At 44.9% G+C, this 19,507-nt stretch overlaps 1 protein-coding gene across 3 annotated transcripts in view; it reads right to left on the reverse strand.

Annotated features, from left to right (window-relative positions):
- Positions 1-18,375, reverse strand: part of klhdc4 (kelch domain containing 4) — a 99,352-nt gene extending 80,977 nt beyond the window's left edge. For 2 of the 3 annotated variants that reach the window (XM_085991598.1, XM_085991596.1), the window contains exons 1-3: positions 18,227-18,375; positions 12,849-12,940; positions 209-287 (exon numbers count right to left, since the gene is read on the reverse strand). In XM_085991598.1, the coding sequence (XP_085847724.1) occupies positions 209-287; positions 12,849-12,940; positions 18,227-18,325 (270 nt within the window). In that variant the 5' untranslated portion in view covers positions 18,326-18,375. Of the gene's footprint in view, positions 1-208; positions 288-12,302; positions 12,413-12,848; positions 12,941-18,226 lie in introns of those variants that run through there. The other variant, XM_085991597.1, reaches the window with a different exon arrangement.
- Positions 18,376-19,507: the final 1,132 nt, after the last annotated feature.

Genomic DNA, 19,507 nt, shown 5'->3' on the forward strand with positions numbered 1-19,507 from the left:
TCTCATTGCTGGTTGTGGGACCTCGCTATGTGCAATTTGGCTGCCACATTTGCCTAAATTACAACGCAACTGTACTTTGGGATGTCCTGAAAGATGTTATATAAATACAAATACAAGATTTTTTTTTCTTCCAATTAACCCAACACCACAAATATTAAATGTCAAGGCAAGCCCCAAAACTCTATCATAAAATAGTGAAATACTTTACTTTTTGGCCATTGAAATATTCACCCCCAAAGAGGATTAATTCATCTTTCTCAGGGTAAGATGACAATGATGCATTCAACCTGTCAGAAAAAGAAAAAAAAATTAATGTTAAATTTACAATACTAAAACAAATTGCGTGCTCTTCAAAATGAAGGATGCTAATGCTGAGAAACGGAGTGCTTTCCATTTTGGGCACCCATTAAGGGTAAGCACCCAGTCACAATCTAAAACACAGCTCAAATTATCCAAACTGCTCAGAGGCGAAGAATTAGTCTGGCTCAATGCATGCTCATATAAACAAAGTTAGCTGTAACAGGCATAATGATTGGAAGACAAAAAATTATTTCAGAAAACTCGAGAGCTCAGATACTTGGGCCTCGATTTTAACTGTTCCTACCTGGCGGAAACTGGGCTGGGTGGGGGGGGGGGGGGGGGGGGGGGAGACAATGGGAAGAGAAACGGCGACAGTTAAAATGAGGCCAGTCACTTACCACCTCTGATCTCGCTGCATTCATGTCGTGCCCCAATCTTAAACTGCTCTTTGAGCAGCCAAGCGGGACACCCGCAGGAAGGAAGCAGGGTCCTACTTTAAATATGCAGATTGGGTCCAATTATGTCATTAGGACATGATCTGCAATTTTAGTTGAAGATCTGAGCAGGGGGAGCAGCAACAGCTTCCATGTGTCAGGCCAGAGTGCTCTTCCAGGCCTCACAAGGAAGTCTTGGGCCTCCCATGCCCCCGCCTTCCCCCTCTGATTGCAACCAGAGCCTCCCCCATCCGCCCGATCACAACCAGACCCTCTCCCTGATCACAGCCAGAGCCTCCCTCCAGCCCCTGATGGTGGCCAGAGCCTCCCTCCGCGGGGAGCCCCCCCCACCCCACCCCCACCCCCAATCGCGGCCAGAGCCTTCCTCTGGTAGGTAATGGTTGATGGGTGTTTTTGTGACTGGAAGGCCGTTTCCAGTGAGGTTCCGCAGGGCTCAGTACTAGGTCCATTGCATTTTGTAGTATATATCAATGGTTAAGACTTGAATGTAGGGGGTATGATTAAGAAGTTTGCAGATGATACTAAAATTGGCTGTGTGGTCAATAATGAAGAAGAAAGCTGCAGACTGCAGGAAGATATCAATGAACTGGTCAGGTGGGCAGAACAGTGGCAAATGGAATTCAATCCGGAGAAGTGTGAGGTAATGCATTTGGGGAGGGCTAGGGAATATACATTAAATAGTACGACACTGAGAAGTGCAGAGGAAAAAAAGGTCCACAGATCCCTGAAGGTAGTAGGCCAAGTAGATAAGGTGGTTAAGAAGGCATACAGAATACTTGCCTTTATTAGCCGAGGCATAGAATACAAGAGCAGGGAGGTTATGCTTGAACTGTAAAAAACACTAATTAGGCCACAGCTAGAGTACTGCGTGCAGTTCTGGTCACATTACAGGAAAGATGTGATTGCACTAGAGGGGGTACAGAGGAGATTTATACGAGGATGTTGCCAGGACTGGAGAATTTTAGCTACGAGGAAAGATAGGATACGCTGGGGTTGTTTTCTTTGGAACAGAGGAGGCTGAGAAGAGACCTTATTGAGGTGTATAAAATTATGAGGGGCCTAGATAGAGTGGACAGGAAGGACCTATTTCCATTAGCAGAGGGGTCAACAACTAGGGGGCATAGATTTAACGTAATTGGTAGGAGGTCTGGAGGGGATTTGAGGGGAAATATCTTCACCCAGAGGGTGGTTGGGGTCTGGAAGTCACTGCCTGAAAGGGTGGTAGAGGCAGAAACCCACAGGGCATTTAAAAAGTGCTTGTATATGCATTTGAAGTGTCGTAGCCTACAGGGCCACAGACCAAGAGCTGGAAAGTGGGATTAGGCTGGATAGCTCTTTGTTGGCCGGCACGGACACGATGGGCCAAAATGGCCTCCTTCTGTGCTGTAAATTTCTATGATTCTATTATTCCTCCTCCCTGCAATCGCGGCTAGAGCCCCCCCCGACCCCCCACCTCCCCCCCCCCCGCCGATCATGGCCAGAGCCTCCATCCTCCCCCCTTCCCCCACCACCGATCGTGGCGAGAGCCTTCCTCCCCCCACCCCACACCACTGATCGTGGCCAGAGCCTTCCTCCCCCCACCTCCCACACCACCAGTCGTGGCCAGAGCCTTCCCCCACCCCTCCCACACCACTGATCGTGGCCAGAGCTTTCCCCCCACCCCCCCGCCTCCCACACCACTGATCGTGGCCAGAGCTTTCCACCCCCCCCCCCCCGCCTCCCACACCACCGATCGTGGCCAGAGCTTCCCCCCCCTGCCTCTCACACCACCGATCGTGGCCAGAGCTTCCCCCCCCCGCCCCCCCCTGCCTCCCACACCACCGATCGTGGCCAGAGCTTTCCCCCCCCCACACCACTGATCGTGGCCAGAGCCTCCCTCCCCCCCTCCCACACCACTGATCGTGGCCAGAGCCTCCCCCCCCCCCTCTCCCCCACCCCCCCTCCTCCCCCCCACCCCCTCCCCCCACCCCCTCCTCCCCTCCTCCCCCCACCCCCCTCTCCCCCCCCCTCCCCCCCTCCTCCTCCCCCCTCCCCCTCCTCGCGGCCAGAGTCTCCCTCCCGCCGCCCCCCCTCCCACACCACTGATCGTGGCCAGAGCCCCCCCTCCCTCCCACACCACCGATCGTGGCCAGAGCCTCCCCCCCCCCCGCCCCCCCCCCAAACCCCGATCGTGGCCAGTCTCCCTCCCCCCCACCCCTCCCACACCACTGATCGTGGCCAGAGCCCCCCCCCCCCCCCCACACCACTGATCATGGCCAGAGCTTCCCTTCACCCCCCTCCAATCATGGCCAGAGCCTCCCTTCACCCCCCCCTCCAATCATGGCCAGAGGCCTCCCTTCACCCCCCCTCCAATCATGGCCAGAGGCCTCCCTTCACCCCCCTCCAATCATGGCCAGAGGCCTCCCTTCACCTCCCTCCATCATGGCCAGAGCCTCCCTTCACCCCCCCTCCAAGCATGGCCAGAGGCCTCCCTTCACCCCCCTCCAATCATGGCCAGAGCCTCCCTTCACCCCCCCTCCAATCATGGCCAGAGGCCTCCCTTCACCCCCCCTCCAATCATGGCCAGAGGCCTCCCTTCACCCCCCTCCAATCATGGCCAGAGGCCTCCCTCCATCATGGCCAGAACCTCCCTTCACCCCCCTCCAATCATGGCCAGAGGCCTCCCTTCACCCCCCTCCAATCATGGCCAGAGCCTCCCTTCACCCCCCTCCAATCATGGCCAGAGGCCTCCCTTCACCCCCCTCCAATCATGGCCAGAGGCCTCCCTTCACCTCCCTCCATCATGGCCAGAGCCTCCCTTCACCCCCCTCCAATCATGGCCAGAGACCTCCCTTCACCCCCCTCCAATCATGGCCAGAGCCTCCCTTCCCCCACCCCACCGATCATGACCAGAGTCTCCCTCCTCCCCCTCGATCGCGACTAGAGCCTCCTTCCTTCCTCCCCACCCCCACATTGACTGCCGGGGACCGTTCCCACGGATCCCTGCTGCAGCCTCCTAACGCTAGATTCCCACTCCCAGCTGCCAGCCAGGTAGTCATTCCAGACAGGTAGACAGGTGTCGAATAGGACTCTGGAAAGATTTTGTTTAACTGGGGCCCTGCCCTTCAAATTGGCAGGGCCTCCAAGTCCCCGACCTGTTCAGGTACGTCGCCCGCTACTGTGCACCCTTCCCGCCCCCTGTAAAAATCGAGGCCTTGAAGTCAGATAAGGTGCAAAGCATTTCCTGACAACATTGGATTTTTCTCTGCCTGGAAGTGTGAACTTCATTATTGTTACTTTCAAACATCAAATGCACAATTCTTGGCTTGGCTTCCCTTCACCACCCCCCCCCCCCCAAACCTCTGAAAAACATCACTGTTTTGTTTAAACAAACTAGATGAATATAGATGACACACTGGTCAGAAATAGCTTGCAACAGCTACCAGGCTTGAAAATACAATGGAGCTGAGTTAACACAGTGGAAATGACATGTCTGAAGCTCCCTGGGTTAATGTGTAGCAAGGATTTTCCAGTCAGCAGGTGGTGTGGACTTACCACCAGTGAAAAACAGTAACAGCTGCATTAATTTCCCACTGCCAACAGTAAATCCACTACTTAAACATTAATTTTTCACCAGCACTATTCATACCATTTTTAACAGCTGAAACACCATCAGCAAATAGGGGAGATGAACTAAATACTCCACCACAGAAAACATGCAGGTGGATTCCTGCTTGCTGAGAACGAATTTTTAAAAATAGTAACACGTAATATGATAACAGTTCTAATGCCACTTTATTTCTCCCCCTCCTCTCCCATACTGACTATGCTATTGGAGAAAAGCACGAGTAGCTAGTAATTCCACAAACAAAGCAGTTATACTATTCATACCCATTCTGGAGACTTGAGCAAGTAATCTAGGCTGACACTTCAGTGTAGTACTGAGGGAGTGTTGCACTGTTGAAGGTGACTTGCTTAAGATGAGACGTTAAACTGTGGCCCTGTCCGCCCCTCAGGTGGCCATGGTTCGCACTACTCGAAGGAGAGAAGGGGCGTTGTCCTGGTGTCCTGGCCAACGTTTATCCCTCAACCAACATCACTATAACAGATCATTTGGTCATGTATCCCGTTGCTGTTTGCGGGATCTTGCTGTGTGCAAATTGGCTGCAACGTTTCCCTACATTAGTGAATTCACTTCAAAAATACTTCCAAAGCGCTTAATAGCCAATAAACATCCTGAGGTCGTGAAAGGAGCTATATAAATGCAAGTTCTTTCTTTCATACCACATTTTACCACCAGCTTTGTATTAAGTAGAAACACAGTAATTTCAATATAAAATACTTGTCCATCTTTGTCAAAAATTAAATAAAAATCTCCTACCTTACAGGAGATAACACCATTTTAATGTAACTACTGAATGCTCTCAACCTGAGGCACACTATTTTATCTTGCAACAGGAAAAGCTTGACCAACACAATTAAGGGTAGGTGAGACCAGCTCCATACAGTAACCCAGACACAAGAACAGAATCTCATTCCAGAGGCAGCAAACCAGAAAATATTAGAACATAAGAAATAGGAGGAGTAGGCCATTTGGCCCTTCGAGCCTGCCCCGCCATTCAATAAGATCTACCTCTGCCTTAAAAATATTCAAAGACTCTGCTTCTACCGCCCTCTGAGGAAGAGAGTTCTAAAGACTCACGACCCTCTGTGAGAAAACATTTCTCCTCATCTGTCTTAAATGGGCAACCCCTTATTTTAAACAGTGAACCCTAGTTCTAGATTCTCCCACAAGAGGAAACATCCTCTCCACATCCACCCTGTCAAGGCCCCTCAGGATCTTATGTTTCAATCAAGTCACCTCTTACTCTTCTAAACTCCAGCGGATACAAGCCTAGCCTGTCCAACCTTTCCTCATAAGACAACCCGCCCATTCCAGGTATTTGTCTAGTAAACCTTCTCTGAACTGCTTCCAATGCATTTACATCCTTCCTTAAATAAGGAGACCAATACTGTACACGTTACTCCAGATGTGGTCTCACCAATGCCCCGTATAATTGAAGCATAACCTCCCTACTTTTGTATTCAATTCCCCTCACAATAAACAATAGCATTCTATTAGCTTTCCTAATTACTTGCTGTACCTGCATACTAACCTTTTGTGATTCATGCACTAGGACACCCAGATCTCTCTGCATCTCAGAGCTCTGCAATCTCTCACCATTTAGATAATATGCTCCTTCTTTATTCTTCCTGCCAAAATGGACAACTTCACATTTTCCCACATTATACTGTACTCCATTTGCCAGATCTTTGCCCACTCACTTAACCTATCTATATCCCTTTGTAGCCTCCTTATGTCCTCTTCACAATTTACTTTCCTACCTATCTTTGTGTCATCAGCAAATTTAGCAACCATACCTTCAGTCTCTTCATCCAAGTCATTTATATAAATTGTAAAAAGTTGAATCCCCAGCACTGATCCCTGTGGCACACCACTCGTTACATCTTGCCAATCAGAAAATGACCCATTTCTGCCTACTCTCTGTTTCCTGTTAGCTAGCCAATCTTCTATCCATGCCAATATGTTAACCCCCTACACCATGAGCTTTTATTTTCCGCAATAACCTTTAATGTGGCACCTTATCAAATGCCTTCTGGAAATCTAAGTACAGTACATCCATCTGTTCCTCTTTATCCACAGCACGTTACTTCCTCAAAGAACTCCAATAAATTGGTTAAACATGATTCCCCTTTCACAAATCCATGTTGACTCTGCCTGACCTTGTATCATTTACAACATCTGCAAAGAACTTGCCCTAATTTTTGAATATCCCTAATGTGCTAGCAATTTGAATTGCTACTCTGTTATTCCAGCTGAAGGAGTGATTTATTTCCCCTCAGTTTATCTGTAAGGAAAAGTGGTACTTCTACGGGTATGGTAGTGTTGTGGTTATTTCACTGGACTAGTAATGCAGAGGCCTGGAGCAGCAATCCAGAGAACGTGAGTTCAAATCCCACTATGGCAATTTGAGAATTTGAATTCAGTTTTTTTAAATTCTGGAAATAAAAAGCTGGTACCAGTAAAAGTGATTATGAAGCTGTCAGACTGTCATAAAAACTCAACTGGTTCACTTACATTCTTTAGGGTAGGAAACCTGACGTCCTTACCTGGTCTGGTCTATATGTTTTCCAGTCCCAAACCAAAGTGGTTGACTCTGCCCTCTGAAGAGGTCTAGCAAGCCACTCAGTTGTATCAAACTGCTAAAAAGCAGCGGTTCAAGAAGAAGGCCCACAACCACCTTCTTCGGGGAACTAGGGACAAATGCCGGCCTTGCCAGCGATGCCCACATCCCGAGAATTTTTTTTTTTAATCATAGAAGCGGTTCACAATTTCAAGCCTGGGAAATTGCTCTCCAAACTGTCACAATCACCATCCTCTGCATGAATTGAAATGGAGTCACATTGTCATCATGGGGAAGAGCGATTATAATATGATGGAATTCTTCATTAAGATGAAGAGTGAAGTAGTTGACTCAGAGACTAGGTCCTGAATTTAAATAAAGGAAACTACGATGGTATGAGGCGCGAGTTGGCTAGGATGGATTGGGGAACGTTACTTAAAGGGTTGACGGTGGATAGGCAATGGCAAACATTTAAAGATCGCATGGATGAACTACAGAATTTGTTCATCCCTGTTTGGCATAAAAATAAAACAAAAAAGGTAACTCAACCGTGGCTAACAAGGGAAATTAGGGATAGCATAAGATCCAAGGAGAGGACATATAAATTGGCCAGAAAAAGCAGCAAACCTGAGGATTGGGAGCAGTTTAGGATTCAGCAAAGGAGGACAAAGGGATTAATTAAGAGCGGGAAAATAGAATATGAGAGTAAGCTTGCAGGGATCTTAAAAACTGACTGTGAAAGCTTCTATAGATATGTGAAGAGAAAAAGATTGGTGAAGTCAAGCGTAGGTCCCTTGCAGTCAGAATCAGGGGAATTTATAATGGGAAACAAAGAAATGGCAGACCAAGTAAATACATACTTTGGTTCTGTCTTCACAAAGGAGGACACAAATAACTTTCCAGAGATGTCAGGGAACATAGGGTCTAATGAGAGGGAGGAATTGAATGAAATCAGTATTTGTAGGGAAATGGTGTTAGGGAAATTGATGGCAATGAAGGCCGATAAATCCCCAGGGCCTGATAATCTACATCCTAGGGTACTTAAGGAAGTGGCCCAAGAAATAGTAGATGCATTGCAGGTCATCTTCCAAAATTCTATAGACTCTGAATAGTTCCCATGGATTGGAGGGTAGCTAATGTGACCCCACTATTTAAAAAAAGTGGTAGAGAGAAAATGGGGAATTATAGACCGGTAAGCCTGACATCGGTAGCGGGGAAAATGCTAGAGTCCATTATAAAAGATGTAATAGCAGAACACTTGGAAAACAGTGACAGGATTGCACAAAGTCAACATGGATTTACAAAAGGTAAATCATGCTTGACTAATCTACTGGAATTTTTTGAGGATGTAACTGGTAGAATAGATAAGGGTGAACCAGTGGATGTAGTGTATTTGGACTTTCAGAAGGCTTTTGATAAGGTCCCGCATAAGAGATTGGCGTGCAAAGTTAAAGCACATGGGATTGGGGGTAAGGTACTGACTTGGATAGAGAACTGGTTGGCATACAGGAAGCAAGAGTTGGAATAAACGGGTCGTCTTCCAAGTGGCAGGCAGTGACTAGTGGGGTACCGCAGGGATTGGTGCTAAGACCCCAGCTATTCACAATATATATTAATGATCTAGACGAGGGAACTAGATGTAATATCTCCAAGTTTGCAGACGACACAAAGCTGGGTGGGCGTGTGTGCTGTGAGGAGGATCCAGAGAAACTCCAGTATGATTTGGACAGGTTGGGTGATTGGGCAGATGCAGCATAATGTGGATAAATGCGAGGTTATCCACTTTGGTGGCAAAAACAGGAAGACAAATTATTATCTGAACGGCAATAGATTGGGAAAAGGGGAATTACAACGAGACCTGGGTGTCCTTGTGCACCAGTCGCTGAAGGTAAGCAGGCAGGTGCAGCAGGCGGTTAAGAAGGCAAATGGTATGTTGGCCTTCACAGCGAGAGGATTCGAGTACAGGAGCAAGGATGCCTTGCTGCAGTTGTACAGGCCTTGGTGAGACCACACCTTGAGTATTGTGTGCAGTTTTGGTCGCCTTATCTCAGGAAGGATGTTCTTGCCATGGAGGGAATGCAGCGAAGATTCACCAAACTGATACCTGGGATGGCAAGAATGACGTATGGAGAGAGATTGGGTCGATTAGGCTTATATTCGCTAGAGTTTAGAAGAATGAGAGGGGATCTCATTGAAACTTATAAAATTCTAACAGGACTATACAGACTAGATGCAGGAAGGATGTTCCCGATGGCCGGGGAGTCCAGAACCAGGGGTCACAGTCTAAGGATAAGGGGTAAGCCATTTAGGACTGAGATGAGGAGGAATTTCTTCACCCAGAGAATGGTGAACCTGTGGAATTCTCTACCACAGAAGGCAGTTGAGGCCTACTTATTAAATATATTCAAGAAGGAGTTAGATATATTTCTTAAGGCTAAAGGGATCAAGGGATATGGGGAGAAAGCAGGGACAGGGTACTGAATTTGGATGATCAGCCATGATCTCATTAAATGACGGAACAGGCTCGTGGGGCCGAATGGCCTACTCCTGCTCCTATCTTCGATGTTTCTATAATGAAATCAGTGCAACACAAAATAATGTATTTTAAAAGGCCGTGTGATACCCATCCCCAATACACTGTGCTTGCTGACAGGAAAACAATTTTGATGGTAGAGTGATTTAGATGGCTAACTCCTGAGAAAAATCACTATGACCAGAGCAGTATTTCTGCATTGATGGCCAAGTTCAACATTCCACTTCCACAGCCAATAACAGAATAGCCTGTCATTCAGACATTTTTATTGTTTCTCTAGTTAACAGGTAAGCTCCAAAAGGTTTACCACTGGCTTGGGAATGTCCTTAAAAGTTAGAATGCCATTTTCAGACACTCCCCAAATAGGCTGGTTTCTTCACATTTGTCAAAGGTCAATTTTTTACCAGCAGCTTTGTCAGCACATCACTACATCACTTTTCTGAGCGTCAGAAGCTTCACCATCAGTATCAGCTTTATCACTATGAAGCTTTTTGAAAACAATACTGCTCTTGCTTTTCCACCAAGTAAGCCAAGATTCTGATCTTCCCACTGCAGATGCCAGATCCGTTGCTTTTTGTCTCACCAGTCAGACCACAGAGAAGTACACTACAAGGCCATGCATGTTTTGTCCAGTATAACAAAGCACTTTCCACATCAGGACCTTTCCCATCCCACTTTCTTTTTTGTCTGAGTTTTCATTGCTGAACCATTCAACAATAAATTGTTCTCTTTTATTTCTCAGAATGCTTGCCAGCATTGATTGAGGAAACTTAAAGTACAAGAGCTAAATCCCTCTGACTCATTTTCAGAATTGTTCCGATATACTGCAAAATCTGCACCTTTCTGTGAAAGGATAAAAGTAAATGAGATTCACCTGCCCTGGTGAGTCAGGTATGCAAACGTGAACAGAAGCCTCCTTCTGGTGCCACTTTGACATTTCCAGCTACGCTTAATGTGGAATGAGCAACTGGATTCAAACTTCTGACATTTTTTACATGCAGGAAAGAATGGGGAGCCCAACACAAACTGATCATTGCAATCTGAACAAATGGTACAAAAAGTTAAGACTGCAATGCAATCAGCGTTTGGAAATCACAATTTAAGCAACAGATCCATATGATCACTTCAAATTGTCAACACAAAAGCAGATTCTACCATACAACATTACCTAATCAGTATAAATTTTTCCAGACAGGTGCTGATTTTCACATTATGGATACTTTTCCTGAGTTACTTAAAGCACCAGAGCAGTTCCTGGTGCAGGAGGAGCCTCAAGTTGGCGGGTCTCCATGAGAAAATGGGAATTCAATAATAGAATACAAATCATTGCAGTTAGAATATTGTATTCAACTTTGGACAGCCTACTTTGGAAAAGATGTCAAGCTAATGCAGAGGATACAGAAGAGATTAATTAGGATGATACAAGGGATGAGCGGTTTTGAAAACTGGGGCTAGAGATGTGACAAGGATGTTACCAGAATTGAGGGGATGCAACTATCAGGAAAGATTGAGCAGGCTGGGGTTCTTTTCTCTGGAAAAGAGAAGACTAAGACTAAAATTATGAAAGGGTTTGATAGGGTGGGTATAGAGAAACTGTTTTCACTTGTGGGTTGAGTCCAGTACAGGGGTGCATAAATATAAGATTGTCACCAGCAGATCAAATAAAGAATTTAGGAAAAATGTGTTTACAAATAGAGTGTTGAGGTCGTGGAACTCAAAGCCATATGGAGTGGTTGAAGCATATACCACTGATGCACTTAAGGGGAGGGTTGATGCATACATGAGGGAGAAAGGAACAGAGGGATATGGGTGCAGAGTCAGATGAGACTCGTGGAGTATAAACACCAGCATAGACCAGCTGAGCCGAATAACCTGTTTCTGTGTTGTGGATTCTATGAAATTCTATGTTCAAAATCATTAAAGGTTTTAATAAGTTAGATAAGGAGCTACTATTTCCACTATTCAGTGACTTGATAATTAGAGGGTATAAAGTTAAGATCATCACAAAAAGAAAGGTGGTTAAGAGGAATAATTTGCATAAAGGGCTGTTCGGGCACAGAATGCCCTACCAGAAACACTAGTGGAACATAAAAATCATTATGCCTTTTAAAAGGGAAGTAATTAAATATTTGAAAAAGAAAAAATGTAAAGGGTCTGGGAAAAGGCCAGAGGATTGGGACTAAATGGATAGCTCTTCAGAGAAGCAGCACAGGCCTGATGGGCCAAATAGCCTCCTTCTGTGCTATAAACTTCTATGATTCTACATCCTTCAAGATAGCTGTTCAAAGCATTATTTGATATTATTGTATATGCACTGAAAGTACTTCATTATTCTAGCCTTCTCCTTTAGTAGTCAGATCAGGTTCTGAAACAAGACCAGAAAAATAGTGAGCTGAATAGCCTTTTCTTATTCCTTTGTTACTTTATTTGTAACTGATTTTAAAGAAAGGCATTGATGTAGTACTTTAATAGGGTTGCAATGGGGTGGAAAGTTTCTGGTAAATTTCCGGAAATTTTCCACGGGAAGTTTAGCTTGGGAATTTTGCCCAAAAAAGCATATGCTAGCATAATATTGTTTTTTTTTTGTATTTCTTTCATTTTTTTTCCCCACAGGTCCTCTCTTAAAATTACTAACAGAGATGGAATCTTAATTATTAAGGAATTTCTTAATCAATATATGTTTATCTTCTTACTTGGCTTGTTTTAATAATTACAAGTTTTGTGTGTGGCTGTGAACAAATGTGTCCTGATTGGTTGGATGAGTGATTAGCTCCCTCTATTGGTGATGTAGCGTCGTGCGTGCACAGGTCATGCTTCCATCACATGGAGCATCAGGAAAAATGTACTCACCCTGTTGCAATCGTGCTGATCGACCGCAGTTCGACACCGAGACGAATGCCTTTATTTCTCTGCATAGAACAATGCCACGTTTACCGTCGGATGTGTGGAAGCATTTTACCCTAGGCATTAAAGATGGAAAGACTGTGTACATGTGCAAACACTGTACAAAGCCATATGTAAAGAATGCCACAAAGATGCAGCAGCATTTATCCAAATGTAACAACTTCACTCAAAGCTCACAGCAGTCAGCCCAGAGTTCCTCTGCTTCCATTCAAGATGATGATGGTTCACATTTTTATTTGTATGGAACAGTATGTCTATTTTGATGACAAAGATAATAAGGGTCAGAGACAAAAACCATCAGTGTGCAAAAAAACTCAAAATTCCCATAAATTCCCATGAAAAGTTTCCTCTTTTAAAAATTCCCAGAATTTTGCAACCCTATACTTTAACATAAGTAATTTGTTCAGAAAGAAAAGTGACACGAAGGTTAATCTGAAGCACAAAACTGTCAGTGCAGTCAAAGAACATGACTCGCCACTTTGCATTACTTACCGTGGCAAAGGAAGAGAACACACCACCTCTGTTACTTGGGTATTTTTTGCATCAAGTTGTCTGAATTCAGCTATTAGAGTTTCTAGATCTTCCTGAGTAAAGCAAACAGAATTTCTTTAGCAAACCCAGTTTTCAGGACTTCAACCATAGCTGGCAATATGATTATACATGACCAACAATATACTAGAAAAATGAAAATGCAATAAAGGAATTAAAAAATGCAATAGAATATTAGATTTGTGCATGATTAACTCAACATGGATTTCCTTTTATTATAGTTCCTCCAGCTCGACCTAGCATTCCTTGATCTCAGGCAATTGTCTATAGCAAGAGTTATCAGCCTTGGCTCAGTGGTAGCAGTCTCTACTGAGTCAGAGGGGGATGTGGGTTCAAAACCCACTTCAGGGACTTGCGCACATAATCTAGGCTGCCACTTCAGTGCAGTACTGAGGGAGTGCCTTTCGAATAAGACGTTAAATCAAGGCCCCATCTGCCCTCAAAGTGGACGTAAAAGATCCCTTGGTACTGTTTGAAGAAGAGCAGGGGAGTTCTCCAACATCGCTAAAAAAAGATGATTTGGTCATTATCTCGTTGTTTGTGGGACTTTGCCGTGCACAAATTGGCTGCCGCGTTTCTTACATTACAACAGAGAGTACACTTCAAAAAAAGTACTTAATTGGCTCTAAAACACTTTGGGATGTCCTGAGGTCCTGAAAGGCTGTATATGAATGCAAGTTCTATCTTTCCTTACTGCAATCATCAGTCTGTAGGTATACAAGTGTTGTACCTTTTGCTTTGCTATGCCCTGTGGAAATTTAGCCTCCTCTTCAAATCCCAACTGAGATTGAGAAGTGACAGAATTTCCAAACACAAACCCGTATCTATCATTCATTCTAAAGTGAGACATGTTACATCTGAGAGAGCTAGACACCGCTGAAGTAAAAAAAAATCCAGCTGACGCTGAAGTGGAGGGGGTTGGTGCTGGGAAAGTATAGTGTCATATATTATTCCAGAGTGATAATAAGCAGGGCAACATGCTCTGCTGAATCCTTTAATGTTTATTTAGTATCTAGCTACTTAATGCCTAGTACATTCTGTAAAATTAATAAACATGGGAATCCCAGTCACTCCTCTGTTGCTTACATGGAAAACTAACAAAAGATAACAAGCTCCTTCAAAAATGCTGACAACTCCCAAACAGCCCTGAATATAAGCTTATGACCCGTGAAAACAAGCAAGTATGCTATAAGTGCAGAGAGGACATCACTTGTCATAGAAATTTATGGCACAGAGCGAGGCCAGTCGGCCCACTGTGTCTGTGCCGGCCGACAAAGAGCTATCCAGCCTAGTCCCACTTTCCAGCTCTTGGTCCGTAACCTATCCAAGTACTTTTTAAATGTGATGATGGTTTCTGCCTCTACCACCCTTTCAGGCAGAGAGTTCCAGACCCCCACCACCCTCTGGGTAAAGAAAGTTCTCCTCAATTCCACTCTAATCCTTCTACCAATTACTTTAAATCTATGCCCCCTGGTTATTGACCTCTCTGCTAAGGGAAATAGGTCCTTCCTAACCACTCTATCTAGGCCCTTCTTAATTTTATACACCTCAATTAAATCTCCCCTCAGCTTCCTCGGTTCCAAAGAAAACAACCCCAGCCGATCTAATCTTTCCTCATAGCTAAAATTCTCCAGTCCTGGCAACATCCTCATAAATCTCCTCTGTACCCTCTCCACTGCAATCACATCTTTCCTGTAATGTGGTGACCAGAATTGTGTGCAGTACTCCAGCTGTGGCCTATCCAGTGTTTTATACAGTTCAAGAATAATCTCCCTACCTTGTCACTAAGAATCGTAAGTTGATTTTTTAATCGCCAAATCAAAAATCCTGGGGTTTTTTCAAATTTAATTTTAGCATCAAATTATGGGTGAAAATCAAAGGAAAAAATTGGACCACAAAAATTAAAATTAGGGGTGTTAGAAACTGGGACTTGGGCAAAAATAATAAAAAACAATACAAATTTTCTGTGTTTTCTGGTGCAAAATACTAGATTATTCAGATTGATTTCATTACATTCAGGAGACCATCTGTTTTACCAATCCAACAATTTGAAACAATCTGTAATCTTAAGGGAAAAAAATACTTTAATGATCCTTCTTACTTAAGTTTCAGTATACCGGGCATTAATTCACTTGTACTGGAGAAAAAAAACATAAATACATGAAACTCTGAAGTGTTGAAGGCACTTTTCCCATCAAAGTGTCGCTCCCAGCTTCTCTTTAATCAGTCCCCCAACCAAAGCACTGCTCCAGACATCCCCCTTTCACTCCCTCCTTCGATACTGCTGCTCCCCACTCGCGCGCTGAAAAGTACTGCTCTCAGATTCTCATCTATCCTTCCTCAAAAAGGTGCTGTTCCCAACTCTCCCCCACCCACCAATCGCCAAATCCTCCACCTCCCCCCCCCCCCCCCCTTCATATGCCTACTGCTCGCAAAGTACTGCTCCCGATTTCCATACTTGCTGGAATTCTTACTGTGATTGCCGCTGCTGCACAATGCTTGTAGGAATTCCCAATGTCATGAGAATTTCCCTCAGTGTGCAACAACATCAACCACTTACAGCAAGTGCATCAGTGGGTAGGAACTTGAGGAAGGGGCCTGGTCAGTGCTGATTTTCATTTGCAAAAGTAGACACTCAAACAGTGTCTCCAAAACGCAGGTGGCTGGCATGAGGCAGGGATACTATAACTTCAGTACAATTTCAAATAACCTTGGCTCTGAAGGATAATTTTCTGATTTAAACTTCACCTTGACTTGCCGGAAGTCCAAAATTAGATAGGGGGATAGGACAAGCAAGGATGGAATTATAGCTAGATGGTTGGAGTTCACTTTGGTGCTGATAAAATTCATAAATAAACTTTATCACTAATGCTACCACGCCGTAAGTGGAAAAACTGACTACTATTTTAAAACTGGAATTTTTATATTCTATTTATATCTTAGAAATTTCCACTAAAACTCATTTACTCAAACAGAATTATTTGTAATTAATTTTATCAATCATGGTAATAAAAATTAAAGAAAAGTTTTATTCAAAATACAATTAGATGTCAAGATAATGTACTGGAGAAATGAGCTTTGATGGACCAACTGGGCAGATGTAACCTAACAGGTGCAATTACACTGTCACTCTTGCATTACTGCAGAACAGTTTCCACGATAAAACACTAAAAGTAACAGTATAACTCCAAAATCAGACCATGCTACTGGAGGAGTTTATGCCAAACCTAGTTTAAACTGTTTGCGAGTCCCTTGGAACCCAGGGTACTTCTAAATGTTACACAAAATTGTTCTTTTAAATGTTTTAGAGCTCTCTCCTGGTGTTGAGGTTAATCTGGAGTCAGACAATATAAGCAAGGTACTGTCGGGTTGGAACAGAGCCGATAATTCCAACCAGCACTTACAGCATAAACCAGTGGTTTCAAACTTTAGTGTGTGGAGGTTCCAGGCAAATACTGGCACATTCCTGAGACAGGATCAGCTCCTCAGAAGGAAAACAGCAATTGCCATTGCAGAAAATGTTTTTTTTTATTAGTATATAGACAGCAACAGGAAAAAAATGTGCTGGTAAGACAATATATGTATGTATAAAGTACCGACTTCCCAACACCTTGTGTGTTTGCATGGCACCAGAAATCTGATCACCTGGGGGACCACCAAACTAGGGTGACCAAATGTCCCTGTTTTCCGAAGACAGTCTCCGGATGAGTCCCTGGTTCAGGAAACTTGTTCCAAAATACACGTGGATGCAAGTTAGGAGCTATATAACAATGAGCTGCCCTGCAGTCAGTCAATAAAGTATGCAGGGGCTGTGCAGCAGGGCAGGTTCCAATTGGTGGGAGAGATGTCATAGAAACATAGAAGATAGGAGCAGGAGTAGGCCATTCGGCCCCTCGAGCCTGCTCCGCCATTCAATGAGATCATGGCTGATCATCCAAATTCAGTACCCTGTTCCTGCCTTCTCGCCATATCCCTTGATCCCTTTAGCCTTAAGAAATATATCTAACTCCTTCTTGAATATATTTAATGAATTGGCCTCTACGGCTTTCTGTGGTAGAGAATTCCACAGGTTCACCACTCTCTGGGTGAAGAAATTCCTCCTCATCTCTGTCCTAAATGGCTTACCCCTTATCCTTAGACTATGACCCCTGGTTCTGGACTCCCCGACCATCGGGAACATCCTTCTCGCATCCAGTCTGTCGAGTCAGTTTAGAATTTTATACATTTCAATGAGATCCCGTCTCATTCTTCTAAACTCCAGCGAGTATATGCCCAATTGACCCAATCTCGCCTCATACATCATTCCTGCCATCCCAGGTATCAGCCTGGTGAATCTTCGCTGCACTCCCTCCATGGCAAGAACATCCTTCCTCAGATAAGGCGACCAAAACTGCACACAATATTCAAGGTGTGGTCTCACCAAGGCCCTGTACAACTGCAGCAAGACATCCTTGTTCCTGTACTCAAACCCTCCCGCTATGAAGGCCAACACACCATTTGCCTTCTTAACCGCCTGCTGCACCTGCATGCTTATCCTGTGGCCGCAGTACGCATGCTGCCACCCCACACCAGCCCCACCCACCAACCAACCACTCCAGCCCCCGGATAGTCCTGTGAAATTCGGTTGAACAGAAATCGGCCCCGGACCCAAAATGTTCGAGTAACGGGGGCCGCTGGTAACCGGACTAATGAGCGGCGGCTGGAGCCGGGCCATGTGGATGTCCCGGAAGCCGGATCAGATGATGTGGAATAACAACAGAAAATGCTGGAAAAATTCAGAAGGCCAGGCAACATCCGTGGAGAGAAAATAGAGTCAACGTTTCGGGTGAAAACCCTTTGTCAAGACTAAAGGATGAGTGCCGGGCTCTGAGGAGGGGGAAAGAGTTCCCATGATTGCAGACGGCAGATGCTGCGAATAGCGGCTGCATTATTTAGGCAGAAAGTTCTGACGCGGCTTTTTGTGGATTCAGTTTCCATCAAAATAACAAAAAAAAATTGCCTCGCTACGCTGCGCAGCCTACATTTTCCATCCAGCTCTTTTGCTGTTCTCCCACCTTGTGTGTCCCCGGATTCGGTTTAGTAAATATGGTCACCCTACCCCAAACACACCTTAACTCCATCTACTCTCTCCAACATCCCCTTCAATAGTTTTAAATTATTAATCATTTCTCGAGAAAAAAAATGGACAAATACGGTTTTGTTTTCAAAATTAGTACTGCCAACGACAATAAAAGTTATCTCTCTACAGTCTGAGGCCTCAGTTTCCAGAGGCTGTTTGTGTCCCTGGGTCCATCCCAGCTTCACCGAGCTTCCCTCCTCACCTCCTCTTTCTTCGACCGTTTGGAGACCTTTTTCTCCATTTTGGTCGCGGTTTTCTCAGCTCCCTTTCCCTTCTTGTCCTTTTTACTTTTCTTGCCCATGGTGCCTCCCTCCCAACTGGTCCTTGTCCCTCACTGTTCGCCGGCTCACAACTCACATGCGCTCAGGCTCTCACAACACACACCTACATCCGGGTCAAACACGATCACTACCGGCGGCACACGCACCGCTTCACGTTAACGTTTTCAATACAACCGCCGGCGTCGCGCAGGCTTTCCAACAAATCCGAGAAACAACAGAAATATCGAGCGTGCGCAGAACAAGCCCCGCATGCGGCCTCAGGCTCCGCTCCTTCAAGCACCGCACTCTCCACAGCGCCGCCAACCGGCCAGCCGCTTCGATTGTCGAATTTTCTGCACACAAAGGCACTGAATTGAATTCACTACATACTCTGAAATACCAGATGCTTTATTTTTTTTATAAACTATCATTAATATTATTCAAGATGTCAGCCTTGTCTCAATGGGAGCACTCTCGTCTCTGAGTCGGAAGGTTGTGGGTTCCAGGCCCATTCCAGAGACTTTAGCGCAACAATCTAGGCTGACACTCCAGTGCAGGACTGAGTAAGGGAATGCCTTTCCGATAAGACATTAAACCGAGGCCCGTTCTGCCCTCCAGGTGGATGTAAAAGATCCAGCAGGCCTTCTCAGGGTCACAGACCTGAAACGTTAACTCTGTTTCTCTCTCCACGGATGATGCCTGGCCTGCTGAGTGTTTCCAGCATTTCTGTTGTTATTTCAGATTTCCAGCATCCGCAGTATTTTGCTATTGTAAAAGATCCAGTATTGCCAACTCTCGTGACTCCATCACAGCAGCTGGGGAATTTAAATTAAATTAATAAATTAATCTGGAATTAAAAGCTAGGATCAGTAATGGTGACCATGTAACTGGCGTGACAATTGTCGTAAAAACCCGGCTAGTTCACTAATGTCCTTTAGGGAAGGAAATCTATCATCCTTACCTGGTCTGGCCTATATGTGACTTAAGACCCACAGCAAAGTGGTTGACATTTAACTGCCCTCTGAAATGGCAAGCCACTCAGTTAAGGGCAATTAGGGATGGGCAATGAATGCTGACCTTGCCAGTGACACACACATCCTGTGAATGAATAAATAAAATCACAAGAAATGCGATTTCTGAGCGAAATAAAGCATCAGTTGCGACCTCGGGACTGAACTAAATCTCAGAATTTTTGGGGGATTCGTGCCAAATGCCTTATGACG

The sequence above is a fragment of the Somniosus microcephalus genome, chromosome 6 (genome assembly GCF_052327205.1).
Source record: "Somniosus microcephalus isolate GS21.2 chromosome 6, FLI_Smic_1.0, whole genome shotgun sequence".
NCBI lineage: Eukaryota > Metazoa > Chordata > Chondrichthyes > Squaliformes > Somniosidae > Somniosus > Somniosus microcephalus.